We start from the raw sequence: 19,345 nt of genomic DNA on the forward strand, positions 1-19,345 counted from the left end.
TTCCTAGTGCCCACCAAGCGAGGTGGCGCAGTGGTTAGCACACTGGACTCGCATTCGGGAGGACGACGGTTCAATCCCGTCTCCGGCCATCCTGATTTAGGTTTTCCGTGATTTCCCTAAATCGCTTCAGGCAAATGCCGGGATGGTTCCTTTGAAAGGGCACGGCCGATTTCCTTCCCCATCCTTCCCTCACCCGAGCTTGCGCTCCGTCTCTAATGACCTCGTTGTCGACGGGACGTTAAACACTAATATCCTCCTCCTCCTAGTGCCCACTTCATCTGAGAAATACACTTGTAGCTACAGCTGATAGCTCTGAGGAATTAGGAGATTGTCTGGGATTCATAATCAAAAACGATTCTCTATAAAAGGTTCACTATATTCTGAAAGTCACAGACCAAAAAGAATCCACACAATCCAACCACCAGAGCAGTTCAGAGTCTAATGCGCTGATGCAACTACAACTGTTCAAATTAAATGTTTAAGTGAATGCTCGCCGTAATTTGATGATAATGTTCATCAAACGCCACGCTATATAATGGTAGAATGTCTGTCCCGCGACGGCACGTGAAAATACGACATACGCAAACTGAAGATAGATCATTAAAGTCATCCCAGAATTAACACTTCACTCGAAAACGATTTCATGGTTACTCGTATCCCGAGTAACTTATTACGGCATCCGAGGCTGTTTATAGCAATGATACCGACGCGACGCGACTCCCGACACAGATGGTGTGCTATTCAGCGTCTGGAAAGAACTGGGGCCTTTTTTCCTCGCGCAGCGTTCTTATATATAAAGCCGCGGTGCGGACGGCTAAGGGAACGCCTGATCAAATCGGCTCTCCCAACTAGCCGCTGGGCTAGTAATGCACCACTTTAAGTTATTGAATAAATCATCGCTTCCTTTGCTGATGGCCGATGAATCTCTCAATTTATATCTGCATTCAGCACACAGGTAAGTAATCATAATAAAAGTCTGACGTGGCTAAGTTAAATACTTTGGGCGAGAGAATTAATCTAATTACACTACACGCAGTAGACGAGCTCTGAACTTGCCCTTTGGAGATACGCTATCGCTATAGTTATATAGTTATTCAGTTGAAACTTCTCACATCTTTATGATTATAGCGGATCTCCATTCTACTTAAATTTAAACATCCTACCCTTATTTATTAGCCTACTTAATCTATCTTGCTTCCTTAATTTTTAAGATAAAAACCAGAAAATATTGAATTTCAACTAAAATCTTAATTTGTGAGATCCAGAATACTGTTTCTACTAAATTATTATGCAAAAGGAATCTAAATATAAATTTTTAAGTTTCTAGCTCTTTTCTGTTGCGCCAATGATTTTTACAGAAAAACGTCCAAATTTCGAAAATGGTTAAAGTTATTGAACTGATATTCAACACATATTGATTTAGTATTACTCCTGACATGCTAGAAACGTTTCAGGTTATTTACTTGATTTTTAAAGTATTGCGCAACATTTATGACGTCAGAGCTAGTTACAGCGGACTAGGCTGGCACACAATGGAAAGACTGACGAGAATTTTATACGGCGGGAGTAGGCTGCTTCCCTACAGTAGGGGCACGTTAACAACTAATTTCTGACAATGGATCAGACGCGAGGTTCGCCGTTTTCTCAATATTCACGTCGGCAAGCAAGACCTGGTTTGTATTGCAATTGTCGGGAGAGTAGAGAGGCTCTCAGATGAGGCCTCATGCCACGAGAATCTGTCTTCAGTGCCGCAGAGTGGCACACAAGTCAAGTTCAATGGCGAGAGTAGACAGGCGGAAGATTCGCAGGTAGCCGTTAGGAAGGAATCAGGCGCGTTGTCGCTGAGAATATTAATACTAGCAGGGTAAGGAAATACTGCCCTCTACATGTTCTTACCTGACGTCTGCTACTATAACTGTATATAATGTGTAGCCAATTTTACCGAAATTTCGAGCATTGAAGACAGACTTTCTGTCAGAGCAGTGGCAAAGTACTGCCAATGACTGGAAAAGTCGTCATCCTTGTTGCCCAGAATGTGTCACCAGCATTTCTAGATTCCCCATCCGCCTGATGCCTCTCATTATAAAGCCAAGCAGACGTTCTACCACATTCACAGTGGCGTCAAGGACAACGATTCTAGGACACCAGCTGTAAAATCCATGAGCAGATTATTTTCGCATTCTTGCAGCAAGTGTGACATCCATATTCAAGATGTTAAGCCACTTGTCTCCTACCGACAACGTCCCTAGGCGGCTGTCATTAAGTTGCTGGAGCCTCCGTTTCGTCAAGTGTTCTGGCTTAAGGAGGTCATTTCCCATGCGTTGATGAGTTGGAATCCACTGTCCTGCTCCCCTGGAGCGTTCACATCGCGCGTTTCTACACACTTTCATAACACAGTCCGAGTAAATTGTAGGCCGGGTGAATAACTTCGTACTTTTGCATTCATTCTAGGTCTCTGGGAACTATACTTGTGATGAAAAGACAGCTGGATTGCAAGAGCAACTTACACGGTTCGACAACGTTGCTGATTGCTAAGACGATTTAGGAGACACATCACATCTGCGAAGACCCACATCATCTTTGACCGGATGATTCACTCTTGGTTGGAGGGCAAAAGATTCACTTGGTCTTATGCATTTCTAACATCCTGCTGATTTCTAACGACATATGGCAACTGCGGTTGGTTGGTTGGGTTTAGGGGAAGAGACCAAACTGCGAGGCCATCGGTCTCATCGGTTTAGGGAAGGAAGACGGCCGTGCCCTTTCAAAGGAACCATCCCGGCATTTGCCTTAAGCGATTTAGGGAAATCACGGAAAACCTAAATCAGGATGGCCAGACGCGGGATTGAACCGTCGTCCTTCCGAATGCGAGTCCAGTGTGATAGCCACTGCGCAGGCAACTGCGGGGATATGCAGTTTCTTCGACGAACCTGTGTTGCAGAATAGCTGAGAACCTGCAGAGAAGCAATGTCGCCACAATGGTATTTCTTTAGAAAACGGACGTGGAAGATCAATTTTTAATGTGTAGTCAAGGTGGAGGTCATTGGAGCAAAAGTTCGTAGGAGAAGTAAAAACTCTCGCGTAACTTCGAAAGTAACTATCACTCTATTCGCCATAAGGGTCCAGACTACAAAATAAACTACTTCTACATTTAAAAAACTAATGAATCACTCAACGTAGATCTTCCGTGCATTATTTATTGATTCTTGGATTTAAGAAATTCATTCTTCATTAAGCCCCCCATCCGGAAAGTTAAAGTTTCTCTGTCCAAAATGAGGTGTGTCCATGACGGAAGTCTTGCAATCTGCAAATTTTATTTGAAAACTGTTTCCTTAGCCCGTGGGATACTGCACATGGAATTATAGCACTTTCTTTTTAATTTGATAAAATAATAAAATGGCGGGCGTTTGAAACTAAGATGGAGTGTTTTCGTGTGTTTTTGGTCACGTTTTTTGCAATACTTAATGAGTAAATTAAAATAAAAGATATCCTATTACTTCTTGCACACACGTCTGAGGATTAATTCAATCAAATTTCAGACAGACATCTTTATTAGTGTGCCCGCAATCCATTGGGTTTGCTTGAAACACACTGACGGAATTAATTGCAGGCACACTAATAAAGACGTCTTTCTGAAATTTGGCTGTATTATTCCTCAGTTGTGCCCGCAAGGACTAACAGGATATTTTTTAACGTATTCATTAGTTATTCCTAATTTAAAAACCGCTAAGTAGTATCGAAAGAAAGTTAATAATGAAGAGCCTGTGTTAAATGTGATATCGAACGGGGTCTGGAGGACGGACGGGCGAAATCGGAGGTGCAAAGCACGCAGCACATCTGCAACAATACAAATAATTTGTTTTCAGTACAAGTGTCTGGCGTTCAATATTCCTGTATCGCGGACGTATTCCTGTCTGTTGCTAACATGCATCAGATCAGTGTTTGGTATTACAGTGAATGCATTGTAGTGAACTGTAGATATTGCAGCATACCTATGCTTTGCTATAATTCCACTGATTCAGTTTCATTGTTCAAGAGAATATCTGAATTACTAATTTCCGGTGTGTTTTCGTTAATCATTTTCCATCACACTGCCCTAAAGTGGGACACAGTATAAATCGAGATTGGAAGAAACAGCATAGTGATTTGATAACAAATCTGTATAAAACAACTTTGAACAGTAGTATCTCGGTAATCTTAATGAAACAGCTATAATTAATGTATCATAATTATTGTGTTGTCGACCTAAGTACAGTGTGAATGTATGAACGTACAAATACACCGACATGAAAAGAAGACAGAGTGAAAGCATCGTTGTATTCCATTTTCAACTTTCATGCAAATGGCAATGCTTTGTTGCCTCTTTGCTGGCGATTACTATTATGCAGCCTATTATCTTTGTCATTCTATGAGCACCAGCACTTTTTTTCTGTTGAGTCTGCTTTTCGAAATTTGGTGGTGGAGTTTTGGTTGTTCATTTGGCTACCACACTATTGCGAGTGCAACGTCAGATGCGGTGTTAATGGAGTCCAGTTATTACTAGTTCGACCGGCTTTTATTACAGTGAATACGTTAACTAACGGGAGGATCTGTCTAAATACAGCTTTACTACAATAAAAGACACGTTGTACAGAACATCTTAAGATGTCTGCCTAACAATAAAACACATCTTAGCAATGCAATGTGCAGCCATTTTAAGCTACTGAATAGATGATGCTGATTAGTTGTGTACCTCAGTGTGAGTGCTCTCTACTGGCTAAAGTTTGTGTGTGTGTAAGTATAGAGCGCCCACAGTCTATTAGCAGCACTTGTTATGCACGTAAGTGTACAGATTATTTGACGATGATACATATTTCAAAGTTTGTTAGGCCACTCAGTCATGCTATTTTTAATGTATTCTTAGGTTTTATGTATTTTATGAAGTGCCAAAGAAACGGGTACAGGCATGCGTAATCAAATACGGAGATATGAATACGTAAACAGCCAAATACGGCGCTGCGGTCGGCAACTCCTATATAAGACAAGAGTCGGGCACACATGTTAAATCGGTTACTGCTGCTAAAATGGCAAGTTATCGAGATTTAAGTGATTTTTAACCAGTTTTAATAGTCAGCGCACGAACGATGGGACATAGCGTCGCCGAGGTAGCGCTGAAGTGGGGATATTCCCATACGACCATTTCACGAGTGTACCGTGAATATCAGAAATCCGGTAAGACATCAAATCTCCGACATCGCTGCTGCCGAAGAAAGATGCTGCAAGAACGGGACAAACGACAACTGATGAGAGTCGTTCGGCGTGACAGAAGTGCAACCCTTCCGCAAATTTCTGCAGATTTCTACGCGGGGTCATCAACAAGTGTCAGCGTGCTAACCATTCAACGAAACATCATCGATATGGGCTTTCGAAGCCAAATGCCCACTCGTGTATTCTTGATGACTGCACGACACAATGCTTTACGTCCCACCTGGGCCCGTCAACACCGACATTGGACTGTTATAACTGAAAACATGTTGCCTGGTCGGACGAGCCCATCGAGAGGATGGATGTGTACGGGTATGGAGACAACCTCACGAAACCATGGATCCTGCATGTTATCATGGGACTGTTCAAGCTGATGGAGGCTCTGTAATGGTGTGGATTGTGTACAGTTGGAGTGATATTGGACCCCTGATACGTCTGGATACGACTCTGACTGGTGACGCATACGTAAGTATTCTGTCTTATCACCTGCATGCATTCATGTCCACTGTGCTTTCCAACAGACTTGGGCAATTCCAGCAGGACAATGCAACACCCCACATATCTAGAATTGCTGCAGAGTGGCTCCAGGAACACTCTTCTGAGTTTAAACACTTCCACGGACCACTAAACTCCCCAGACATGAACATTATTGAGCATATTTGGGATGCCTTGCAACGTGCTGTTCAGAAGAGATCTCCATCACCTCGTACTCTTATGGATTTATGGACAGCTCTGCAGCGTTCATGGTGTCAGTTGCCTCCAGCACTACTTCAGACATTAGTCGAGTCCATGCCACGTCGTGTTACGGCGCTTCTTCGTGCTCGCGGGGGCCCCACAGGATACTAGGCTGGTGTACCAGTTTCTTTGGCTCTCTATGGTCAAGTTTCTGTGTATTTGCCCTTCATGCTATGAATTCATTACTGTCAGATTAGTGTTTTTTTTCTGTTTTCTAAGTGATCTGATGACGGCTACAAGGCAAAACCGGTCACTGTGTATCATACTGTTATATGTTATCAAGACAGACATTTATTAATAAAGTATCAGTCCAGATTTCACTGTCTTAACGGTTGTGGCACGCCACTTGACTCGGTAACGAAGTCAATATTTGCGCCTGACACCCTCCGTGTGGCTAGAAAGAATTTATGCTTTTTGCGAAAAGTGCTTCAAGTAAGAAGTGTGCGTGAGCAGTAACAGCTGTCATTGGCAGAATTATGTACCACTTATGACCAATGACTTGAAAACGAGAGAAACTGGTGCTCCGGCAGAGGAGAGGAAACCGAATAGCGGCTACAAACACACAAGAAGTTACCTCAAGGGCAGTTTGATATTCTTCATCGCCGATATACGTATCCTTCTGTCTCCTTTAGTCGTATGTTATGTCTGCGTTCAAGTTAGACGACTGCCAGTGCTCAACTGCACGTCAAGATACCGATGGGCTGTGCTGTCTAACATGTTAATAACGCCGGCAAGGTGGACCAGTGCGACTTGTTCCACCAGAGTACGAGGTCCTCTTCCCGCCCAGCCTGCATGAACGTCTCCGAAGCAGTGAAGCAGCTTTTGCTTTCTTTAAGTCATGATCACCCTGAGCTGCGGAATGAATATTTCTAATTTTACAACTGTATTGAGTGGAACGTGGAGTAATAAATGCCTAATATATTTTCTACCCAGGACAAGCGGCTCTGCGGTACACTGCCCTATTGTTTAATTTCCTTTTTCCACGAAAAATGCAAATTAATAATGCATTTGCTTGTTTTAATCTATTTGGTTTCCAATTAGCTATTTTCGTTCCAGGTAATCTGTGCCCCAACCCTATGCATATGACCACTGCAAGTAAAACTTCGGCGGTCTCGTAATCAGAAATCATTAAAATGGGTAATATACATAGTATTGAAGGGTGCGTACATAATTTTTGTGTCCAAGATGGTGCTCAGGAATCGTACTTCCACAAAATTTCTCGCCCAGCGTGCGGTGTCGCAAAAACAACAATGGCCACATATGTATAGTCTTCATTGACTCACCCTCATACCAGGCGTTACTCCTGTCTCTGTATTCTATTACAGAAAGGAGGATTCAGACTGAGGGAATGCAAAATACGAGGGACGTTCGATAAGTACCGAAACACATTTTTTATCGACCAATTTCAGTGGAAAAATGCGTAATTTGTTGTGAGACATCGTGGAATGTTCCCCTCTCAGCCCCCATAGTTTCAAGCAGTTCCGATGTATAGCCTTCAAAATGGCGTCTGTAACGGAGGTGCATTCCAGAGAGCTGAAATTGTGTTTCTTTTGGTGAAGAACGAGAGCATCTCCGATATTCTTACGCACTTGCAGGATGTCAATGGAGGCCCGAGAGTGAACAAAAGCATGGTGAGTCGTTGGGCGAGGGGTCAATTATCATCGCAACCAACTCGCCCAAGTCTGTCGTATCTCCCGTGTGCAGGCCGCCCGCATACACGGCTGTGATTCCTGCAGTGTTGGAACGTATGGACACTCACTCGAGGTGATCGACTGATCCTAGTCAAACAATGCAAACGAACTTCTCCTTCTCCATGACAACGCAAAGCCTTATTCAAGTCTGCGGACCTGAAAGGAGCTCAAACAACTTCATTGGACTATTCTTCACATCCAACATACAGCCCGAATTTCGTATCTTCCGGCTTCTGTGTGTTTGGACCGATGAAGGATGCATTCCACGGGAGGAGTTACATGGATGACGGGGAGGTCATTGACGCAGCAAGACGTTGGGTCCGGTGTCGACAAGTAGACTGGTTATTTTATTTTTTATTTATTTATTTATTTTTCCGTGGGACCAAATTAAGGAGAAGTCTCCATGGTCATGGAACGGGTCATTACATGAAATTATAACATGATAGTAGAAACAGATAAAATGAAATATAAAAAACATGTTCAGGCGACAAGTCGTAAGTTTAAATAAAGAAAATCAACAATGTAACACTGGAATTTGTTTAATTATTTAGCTCTTCCAGGAGCTCCTCCACAGAATAGAAAGAGTGAGCCATGAGGAAACTCTTCAGTTTAGACTTAAAAGACTTTGGGCTACTGCTAAGATTTTTGAGTTCTTGTGGTAGCTTATTGAAAGTGGGTGCAGCAGAATACTGCACTCCTTTCTGCACAAGAGTCATTCTATATGCAGATTTGATTTCTGCCTAGTATTAACTGAGTGAAAGCTGCTAACTCTTGGGAATAGGCTAATATTGCTAACAACAAACGACGTCAAAGAAAATATATACTGTGAGGGCAATGTCAGAATTCCCAGACTATTGAATAGGGGTCGACAAGAGGTTCTCGAACTTACACCACATATAGCTCGAACAGCCCGTTTTTGAGCCAAAAATACCCTTTTTGAATCAGAAGAAATAGCTCAAAAAATAATACCATACGACATAAGCGTATGAAAATATACGAAGTAGACTACTTTTCGTGTTGAACTGTCACTTATTTCAGATACTGTTCTAATGGTAAATAAAGCAGCATTTAGTTTCTGAACAAGATCCTGGACGTGGGCTTTCCGCAACAGCTTACTATCTATCCGAACGCCTAGGAACTTGAGCTATTCCGTCTCGCTTATAATATGCCCATTCTGTCTGATCAAAATAGCGGTTCTTGTTAAATTGTGAGTTATAAACTGTAAAAACTGAGTCTTACTGTGATTTGGCATAAAATTATTTTTCCACAAGCCACGAACTTATTTCATGAACTACATTATTTGATACTGTTTCAATATTACACACAAAATCCTTCACCACCAAGCTGGTGTCATCAGCAAACGGAAATATTTTTGAATCACCTGTAATACTAGAAGGCATATGATTTATATATATAAGAAACAGCAGTGGCCCCAGCACCGACCCTTGGGGAACGCCCCACTTGACAGTGCCGCATTGGGACTGAACATCACTACCACTCTCAATGCGTGACTGGAACAAAGAAAGTTGGCGCAAGGCCGTCGCTTTGAACGGAGAATATGTTGGAAAGTAGGGTTTTATAGGCAACGGTGTGGGGAATAACATGGTGTATTGGAACAGCGAACGAGTATCGCATTATTGCTTTCGCGCCCCTCGTCTGGATGTGGCCACAATGAGGTTGCAGCAGCACGAGGTACGCACCTTGAGCTTGACGGCCTGCGCGGCGAGCTTGCGGCGGCGGCCCGCGGACACGATGAGGGCGGCGGGCTGGAGCGCGGGGGCGGGCAGCGACGGCACCCCCAGGCCGCCGTACTGGCCGCGCGTCACCTTGACGACGGCGGGCAGCCGCAGCGGCCGCGGCCCGGAGACCAGCTCGCGCAGGTACTGCGCCTCGTCCGACCAGCGCGCCGCCGCGCACACGATCTGCCCCTCCGTCGCCGCCATCCTAGCGACCGCCGGTGCGCCGCATCTGCAACACCCGGGAGGGCGCAGGCTCACACTCCGTCCACCAAAAGACCAGGAATACGCGCTTATACAGGGTGTTGCGAAAAGATACGGCCAAACTTTCAGGAAACATTCCTCACACACAAAGAAAGAAAATATGTTATGTGGACATGTGTCCGGAAACGCTTACTTTCCATGTTAGAGCTCATTTTATTACTCCTCTTCAAACTACAATAATCATGGAATGGAAACACACGGCAACAGAACGTACCAGCGTGACTTCAAACACTTTGTTACAGGAAATGTTCAACATTTCCTCCGTTAGCGAGGATACATGCATCCACCCTCCGTCGCATCGAATCCCTGATGCGCTGATGCAGCCCTGGAGAATGGCGTATTGTATCACAGCCGTCCACAATACGAGCACGAAGAGTCTCTACATTTGATACCGGGGTTGCGTAGACAAGAGCTTTCAAATGCCCTCATAAATGAAAGTCAAGAGGGTTGAGGTCAGGAGAGCGTGGAGGCCACGGAATTGGTCCGCCTCTACCAATCCATCGGTCACCGAATCTGTTGTTGAGAAGCGTACGAACACTTCGACTGAAATGTGCAGGAGTTCCATCGTGCATGAACCACATGTTGTGTCGTACTTGTAAAGGCACATGTTTTAGCAGCACAGGTAGAGTATCCCGTACGAAATCATGATAACGTGCTCCATTGAGCGTAGGTGGAAGAACATGGGGCCAAAGTACCTTCCTTCAATTGGACCAACTGGCGGTGAATCGAGGAAGTACAGTACATACTGACGAAACTAAAATGAGCTCTAACATGGAAATTAAGCGTTTCCGGGCAGATGTCCACATAACATCTTTTCTTTATTTATGTGTGAGGAATGTTTCCTGAAAGTTTGGCCGTACCTTTTTGTAAGACCCTGTATGCGATTTCAGTACGTGAGGACCACTTTCTTTATAACTACACTAACGGGAAAAAAATCGCAACATCAAGGAGGAGTTCAGCGATATAAACGGAAGTTGGTAGACACGTTGATTTGGTTCAAATGTCTCTGAGCACTATGGGACTTAACATCTGAGGTCACCAGTCCCCTAGACTTAGAACTACTTAAACGTAACTAACCTAAGGACATCACACAGACCCATGCCCGAGGCAGGATTCAAACCTGCGACCATAGCGGTCGCGCGGTTCCAGACTGTAGCGCCTAGAACCGCTTGGCCACCCCGGCCGGCGAACAGGCGTTTTGGAGGAGAACTAAAGCTTTGGCGGGGACGGCAAAGGGCTTGGAAGACGACCTGCACGGAACGGATAGTATATGGAAAAGCAGTTGTTAGATGAACAAAAGAAAAGTAAAACGATAATAAAGGAGTGTAGTGACATAAAGTGATAGAGAATGTTACTATTAGAATAACAAGACAGCTGGTGATGGCCAAAGCAGATAGGATATGGAATGTAGACTGGTAAGAGCAAAGATGAAATTTGTTAATATCGAATGTAAATTTAAATGTTAGAAAATCTTTTATGAAGGCGTTCCCCTGGATTATAGCCCTGTGAGGAAGTCAAGCGTGGATGATAAAGTGTTCAGGTAAAAGGAGAATGAAAGCTTTTGAAATGGGGTGACAGAGGAGAATGGGATGGGTTGATCGTGTAAGTAATGAAGAGATACTGAATCAACAGAAAAGTGGTTTACGGCGCAACTTGACTAATAGAAGGAGTGGATTGATAGAACAAATCTTTAGGCATCAAGGTCCGTTCGAAGAGGAACTGGAGGGCCCAACGGTACCGACCGACCGCCTTGTCATCCTCAACCGGAAGCCATCGCTGATGCAGATATGGAGGGCCATATGATCAGAGCTCCGCTCTACCGGCGTTGTCAGTTTTCGTGACCTGGAGCTGGTACTTCGCGATTAAGTACTTCCTAAACTGGTCTCACAAGCGCTGAGAGCACTCCGCTTCCCGACAGCGCTTGGTAGACCCGAGCGGTCACCCATTCAAGTGCTAGCCAAGTCTCAGAGCGCTTAACTTCGGTAATCTGGCAGGAACCGGTGTTTTCACTGCGTTGATGCCGTTGGCATGAGGCATGGTAATGAAGGGAACTGTCGGAGGTAAAAATCATAGTGGGAGATCAGGGCTTGTCTGTACCAAGTAGGTTAACATGGATGAAGACAGCAGTAGATATACATGGAGGGAGAAGTTGTAGACTAGAGTGCAGAGCTGCATCAAACCAGTCTTCTACATCTACATCTACATTTATACTCCGCAAGCCACCCAACGGTGTGTGGCGGAGGGCACTTTACGCGCCACTGTCATTATCTCCCTTTCCTGTTCCAGTCGCGTATGGTTCGCGGGAAGAACGACTGTCTGAAAGCCTCTGTGCGCGCTCTAATCTCTCTAATTTTACATTCGTGATCTCCTCGGGAGGTATAAGTAGGGGGAAGCTATATATTCGATACCTCATCCAGAAACGCACCCTCTCGAAACCTGGCGAGCAAGCTACACCGCGATGCAGAGCGCCTCTCTTGCAGAGTCTGCCACTTGAGTTTGTTAAACATCTCCGTAACGCTATCACGGTTACCAAATAACCCTGTGACGAAACGCGCCGCTGAAGACCGCAACAACAAAAATAGTATGTATAGTTACAGTACACAGCGCTTTTGACACGAAAAAAAGGAACCTCCAATGCTGGGAGAGAGAGACCTGGCGGTCAAATTCCCGCAGCAGCGTAGCAAGTAGAGGCAGTCGGGTGCGGACGTAAGGAAACGTTTGTGCTGGCGAGCAGGGCGCGTAACCCGTGTCCTGTGCCGGTGGTCAGGAACAAGCCCCAGCTCTGCCGAACCGGATCCAGGATTAGGATCGCCGACACACAGAACGGGATCCGCGCAGCTCGTAAAGCAAACCGGCCGCGCTATATCGCTCTTGACGCGAAAGAAACGGCCCGCGGAAGCCGTAATACGTGTGTGGCGGGTACGCCGGGGCGTTCAGCTTTCCTGTAAACAAAACGACCGGCCGCCGCCACCAGCGTGGGCTGTCGCAGACCGCAGCGCGACCTTGGCCGGCAGACGCAAAAAGAACGTCTACAGTCGCCGGCGGGACGAGGTGTGAGAATGCGCAAAACAGGGGCCGCGCGTGTTTCGTAACGAGCTGCGACTTTCAGCTGCGCGGCGGAACTGAGTGCTAGGAGTTTTCCAAACAGGGCAGTCTGTTCGTCGCGCCTCAGGCACTGTTTCTACTTCAGAATAGATCTGAGCGGCAGTTGTCACACTCACAAGGCAACACGAAATGGTTAGACAGATCACTCGATAGTAGCTTCTGAATACATCATTAAACTAATATACACGAAAGCAATAGCTTTATCATACGTAAATTTTATTTTTAGCTTTGAGTGAACGTTCCATTTACTGATGATGTCGCACGAAAGCACATTTCGAATAAAAAATCTTGAAGTATCTCACAGCCCCACGCCATCGCTAGCATAGGGATGGTAAGGTCACTTTCACAAGGGGTATGGACTGGACCTCTATGATTTTCTTTCATCCTTATAGGTTTTACAGGTGAGCGCCCCGAAATCAATTTCCTGAAGCAGCACGACCCAACTCTCAAAACAACTCGAAAAAACTAATTCTGAAAATTAGAAAGATCTCCATTCGCTATTGAGTAGTACATTTCAAGCTCTGGTAATGTAGTGGCCGACAGCTGAGCACCTGGAGCTAAAATCCTATAATCGGAAACTAGGTGGGGCGATTCTAGCTAGTAGTAACACGTTTTTTACTTTCTATTAAACTGTGTATTTATTATCAAATGAAAATGTTGATTAAACATTAAAATTAAACTCTAAAATAAATTAAAAGTTTATACAGACATATGAAGTGCCTCATTCTCAATTAAAAGAGTATATAAAATCATAATAATGGTCAATCTCTACAAAGAAATACTATTTTATTTTCTGTTTGATGTTTTGCATTTCTGTTTATTTTGAACACTCACATTTTCATGATATTAGCAACTATAAATAAAAATTATTTTTATTGCAAGTTTAGATTCAAAATTTTTAATTAATATTTCGATTTGTCAATAAAAATTGAATATTATTAAAAGTTTAAAAAAGGTGAACCTTCGAAAATCGAACCAGAGGCCTCCTGATTATACGTTTTTATCGCTACTCATTTTTTCACATCAAAAAAACACATTTTGGTACATAATTTTGTTAGCAAAAACTGGTTTCATATAACAATTTTAGTTCTTCTTAAATAAACTATTCATATCTCATTGCAAGTAAAAGAAATTTGAGCGTGTAAATAAAAAGAAGGGGGGACCTGCAGGCTTGGCGAGCATCTGCATTTATGTTCAAACATACATTTCAGGCGCTGTTTCCATATTTGTGTCCAATCCCTGAATGTCGCTATAGAAAGTTATTTGGTTCAAATGGCTCTGAGCACTATGTGACTTAACTGCTGTGGTCATCAGTCCCCTAGAACTTAGAACTACTTAAACCTAACTAACCTTAGGACATCACACACATCCATGCCCGAGGCAGGATTCGAACCTGCGACCGTAGCGGTCCCGCGGTTCCAGACTCTAGCGTCTAGAACCGCACGGCCACTCCGGCCGGCAAAGTTATTTGGTGCTTAATAATTAAGTTTCTCAAGTATTCAGAAGCTATGGAATACTGCTTACAGAATATATCACGTTTTTTCTAATCTCAATTCTGGCTGATCCGTTTGGTACGAGAATATTCACCAATACTAGTGTATGTACACTCCTGGAAATGGAAAAAAGAACACATTGACACCGGTGTGTCAGACCCACCATACTTGCTCCGGACACTGCGAGAGGGCTGTACAAGCAATGATCACACGCACGGCACAGCGGACACACCAGGAACCGCGGTGTTGGCCGTCGAATGGCGCTAGCTGCGCAGCATTTGTGCACCGCCGCCGTCAGTGTCAGCCAGTTTGCCGTGGCATACGGAGCTCCATCGCAGTCTTTAACACTGGTAGCATGCCGCGACAGCGTGGACGTGAACCGTATGTGCAGTTGACGGACTTTGAACGAGGGCGTATAGTGGGCATGCGGGAGGTCGGGTGGACGTACCGCCGAATTGCTCAACACGTGGGGCGTGAGGTCTCCACAGTACATCGATGTTGTCGCCAGTGGTCGGCGGAAGGTGCACGTGCCCGTCGACCTGGGACCGGACCGCAGCGACGCACGGATGCACGCCAAGACCGTAGGATCCTACGCAGTGCCGTAGGGGACCGCACCGCCACTTCCCAGCAAATTAGGGACACTGTTGCTCCTGGGGTATCGGCGAGGACCATTCGCAACCGTCTCCATGAAGCTGGGCTACGGTCCCGCACACCGTCAGGCCGTCTTCCGCTCACGCCCCAACATCGTGCAGCCCGTCTCCAGCGGTGTCGCGACAGGCGTGAATGGAGGGACGAATGGAGACGTGTCGTCTTCAGCGATGAGAGTCGCTTCTGCCTTGGTGCCAATGATGGTCGTATGCGTGTTTGGCGCCGTGCAGGTGAGCGCCACAATCACGACTGCATACGACCGAGGCACACAGGGCCAACACCCGGCATCGTGGTGTGGGGAGCGATCTCCTACACTGGCCGTACACCACTGGCGATCGTCGAGGGGACACTGAATAGTGCACGGTACATCCAAACCGTCATCGAACCCATCGTTCTACCATTCCTAGACCGGCAAGGGAACTTGCTGTTCCAACAGGACAATGCACGTCCGCATGTATCCCGTGCCACCCAACGTGCTCTAGAAGGTGTAAGTCAACTACCCTGGCCAGCAAGATCTCCGGATCTGTCCCCCATTGAGCATGTTTGGGACTGGATGAAGCGTCGTCTCACGCGGTCTGCACGTCCAGCACGAACGCTGGTCCAACTGAGGCGCCAGGTGGAAATGGCATGGCAAGCCGTTCCACAGGACTACATCCAGCATCTCTACGATCGTCTCCATGGGAGAATAGCAGCCTGCATTGCTGCGAAAGGTGGATATACACTGTACTAGTGCCGACATTGTGCATGCTCTGTTGCCTGTGTCTATGTGCCTGTGGTTCTGTCAGTGTGATCATGTGATGTATCTGACCCCAGGAATGTGTCAATAAAGTTTCCCCTTCCTGGGACAATGAATTCACGGTGTTCTTATTTCAATTTCCAGGAGCGTATTTGGCCGTGGCAACTGGCTTGCGTTGATGTAGAGACGCAGACTGGCCGCTGACACGTCGGTGCTAGGTCGTGTCCCACACTTCCACGCTCTAGAAAGGCGCGGCCAGCGGCGCAGACCAGGCACAGTATTCCGGGCACGCGCCGGATTATGTGTGCTGGGGACCGGCTACCGGCTACCGGTTAGCGGTTAGCCGCGGTGAAAGCCCGCCGCGAGCTAACGCCGGCCTCAGGCGCCTGACGGCACACTTACACTTGCAGCTGGCTCAGCTCTCGGACTCGACACACAGCACCTGCCCGCCTCCTGTTCTCACCACAATGCAGGCAGCTGCTCTGTCTTCTGGTGCGTTGCGCCGTGCCGTGTACACAGACTTGCGGGTACAGTCACCTCAATCGCATGTTGAACTCTACCTACTTGTAAGGGAGGAGAAAGGGGAGCAGAATTCTGCCATGACACCAAAAAACTTCGAGAGTGGATTAGTAAAAAATAAACAAAATTTGAGATGGTGATTTTAATGCTTCAAGTGTTCTACATGGTCTCCATACACTTGAGTGCAACGCACAGAATGTTCATACAGCCAAGAGACACTGTCAGAAAACTCCTTTGAGATTTTGTTCAACTTGCGCCTAACATTGATTGAATGTTGATTATGTCAGCAAACCGTTCGTCTAAATTTCCGCACTTTATCGATTTGTGGTAGGTTCATATTGGTAACAATAAGTCTCACGAACAGTGAAGATTTTTTCCAGAAAATAATTATCCGCATTTTTCATTTCAACCACATCGCGGCATGGGTCCGTGTGTCATTATTTTCGTTCGACAGCCAAGGTGTGCGAGAGAAGCCTTACACAGGCTTTTCTCTTCTCCAAAACGTCCTGCAAACCGTCTGGAACACTTGGTTTGGAGATGTTGCTCTACTGCGATTTTTGACACTACAGCGATGACTCACTACTGCTCATAACTGACAGGTAGAATACACATCTGTCGTTTACAGTTGTTACTTGAAGCTGCCACAGCAGTTACTGAGCTGGCGTCGCTTATACGCCAGGAATGAAATCGGTCTCGGAACTTTTGGGACGGGCGGCGTTCAGAGTGTCCAAAACCTCTAATGTCAAAATCATATTCACAGCGCTACTTCCTAAAGTGAATATTTTGATACGAGGAGACAATATTGCCTATAGAAACGCGAGAATTCCTCCAAAGCTCCTGACTGCTTCAGTTGCCAATAATTATACTGTAGTTTCTTTCACACATCTTGTTTCGACTATACTTTAGTCATTCGCAAGGGTATTAATCCTTTCGGGTGGTCAGTGGAACACATATATTCCACTAAAGTAACATGCAGTTCTGAGCACTGGGGCGTCTAAATGCTATATCTGCCTACTGCTTCCCTCTAGTGAGAAGCCGGCCGCGGTGGTCTAGCGGTTCTAGGCGCTCAGTCCGGAGCCGCGCGACTGCTACGGTCGCAGGTTCGAATCCTGCCTCGGGCATGGATGTGTGTGATGTCCTTAGGTTAGTTAGGTTTAAGTAGTTCTAAGTTCTAGGGGACTGATGACCATAGATGTTAAGTCCCATAGTGCTCAGAGCCATTTGAACCATTTGAATCTAGTGAGAAGATTTTAGAACTTGGAGAAAAATACTACAAACAACGAGGCGGATGTATAGAAGGCTGTGGGCGATGAAATGGGGCGGCGTGTGTTTATAGATCGCACGGTGCATCTGTTTCACAAAAATGAGATCAAATCACCATCTTCTCCATTCCAAGAATGTCTGAAGTAAGTAATTGTATTTTCTTATACATCATGGACATTTAGAAACTAATATTTACATGTATTTAAGCAGTAAAGAACATTCCTTACGTTTAACAGCCATAATAATAAAATAAACCACTGATGATGCCGCAACTGCAGTGAAAAGTGTCTGGGACAAAAGTAAAATTGTGTTTTGCTAAAGGCGGACCCCACCTAAAAACATATGTTATCATAGATAGTGTTTTGAAACATTACTAAACACCTCAGTAATTTTGCTGGTTTGTACATAATATATATGTACTGCGATGTACAGCCTGTTAAGAGATCGTGGTCGTCATTACACATACTCGTACCACTGACAACGGGGTGAATATGCAGAAGGCTGTGGGCGATCAAATGGGGCGGCGTGTGTCTATATAAGGCACACTGCGACTGTTACACAAAAATCCGATCAAATAACTATATTCTTTGTTACAAGAGTGTCTGAAGCAACTATCTGTTTGTCTTCATACACTACAGACATTGGTTTGAAACATTACTATATTTCCCAGTAATTCTTTTGGTTTGTAAATCATTGATGTTTAGTGAAACGTTTATACCCCAGCAAACTTAATAGAATGTAGGAAGCCAAAGACACCTTGAAATTTTATGTTTAAAATTTGTGGGCGATATTTTATATACTTAACTGTCACGGGAATAAATGTGTTTTGATACTGTTTTGTTATACTTTTACCCACATTCGCCATCCAGATAAAATCACCATACAAGCAAAAATTTAACTTTTAAAATCCTAGATTCTCGTGTAAATATGAACCTAGTTAGATTCGTGGGACACTTAAGTTCTACCTCACTGTATATCAAAATCAGACATGTTAAAAAAATTTTGATAATGAAACCGTGTTATTGACCAAAATGGAAGACAGTTTTTGGCCGTTTATTTTTCAAACGTATGTATAATAATATTTAACTACGAAATGAATAACTGTGTGTGACGAGGAAAGCGCGGCCACGTAGTAAGGTGTTCAATTTTGAACGGCGCCGTTGCAGTCAACTGGAAACACAGGCAAGACATTATTTATCTTTGACATTTGACACAGACATCTGACATCTGACACAGATATTTGAACAAAGAGAGTTCCAAGTTTACTGCTGGGTCCAGTTGCACTTAATGCGAAATATAACAAACATCAGGCACAAAATGTACATGGCACTTATATAATACATTACGTAATTATTGGTAGTATCTAATACTCATGCGACTGAATTTAAGAGATCTACGCGGTTTCTTTTAATTTTTAAACACCAAATAAATGATTTCTCTGGCTCATTCAGAAACTGTATTTTTACTATAGCGTGGCAAACCACTTCTCCGATATATCTGGAGCTCGTGTGATATTCGATTTCTTGTCAGCGGTTATGTCTACCTCTGATTATCACGGGAAAATACACTGCGTAACGTGTGTGTGTGTGTGTGTGTGTGTGTGTGTGTGTGTGTGTGTGTGTGTGTGTGGGCACTCGGGCACAGGAGGGTGATGTAGGGGAGGAGAATGAGAAAGAGAGAGAGAGAGAGGGACTAAAGGGCGAATGAAAACTAGGAAAGCCAACGTGACAGGCGTTCAGAGTCAAAACAGATCGGTAAGAGGTGGGAAGAAGTCTAAAGCGGACCATCGATCACTCCGCTCCAGTACGTAATATTTCGCTTCGGCTCTCGTTTGCAAATCATACCCTTCACTGCCAGTAGCAGAAGCGCTGAGTAAAAAAAAATAAAAAAACAACCTGAGACAGCAAGAGA

General features: G+C 44.8%; 1 protein-coding gene across 1 annotated transcript in view; it reads right to left on the minus strand.

The window, feature by feature from the left end:
- LOC126191301 (uncharacterized) overlaps nucleotides 1–19,345 on the minus strand; it is a 202,880-nt gene that overhangs the window by 45,304 nt on the left and 138,231 nt on the right. Inside the window, exon 2 of the mRNA XM_049932129.1 lies at nucleotides 9,371–9,638. Within this exon, the coding sequence (XP_049788086.1) occupies nucleotides 9,371–9,638 (268 nt within the window). The remainder of the gene's footprint in view (nucleotides 1–9,370; nucleotides 9,639–19,345) is intronic.

The sequence above is a fragment of the Schistocerca cancellata genome, chromosome 6 (assembly GCF_023864275.1).
Source record: "Schistocerca cancellata isolate TAMUIC-IGC-003103 chromosome 6, iqSchCanc2.1, whole genome shotgun sequence".
Lineage (NCBI taxonomy): Eukaryota > Metazoa > Arthropoda > Insecta > Orthoptera > Acrididae > Schistocerca > Schistocerca cancellata.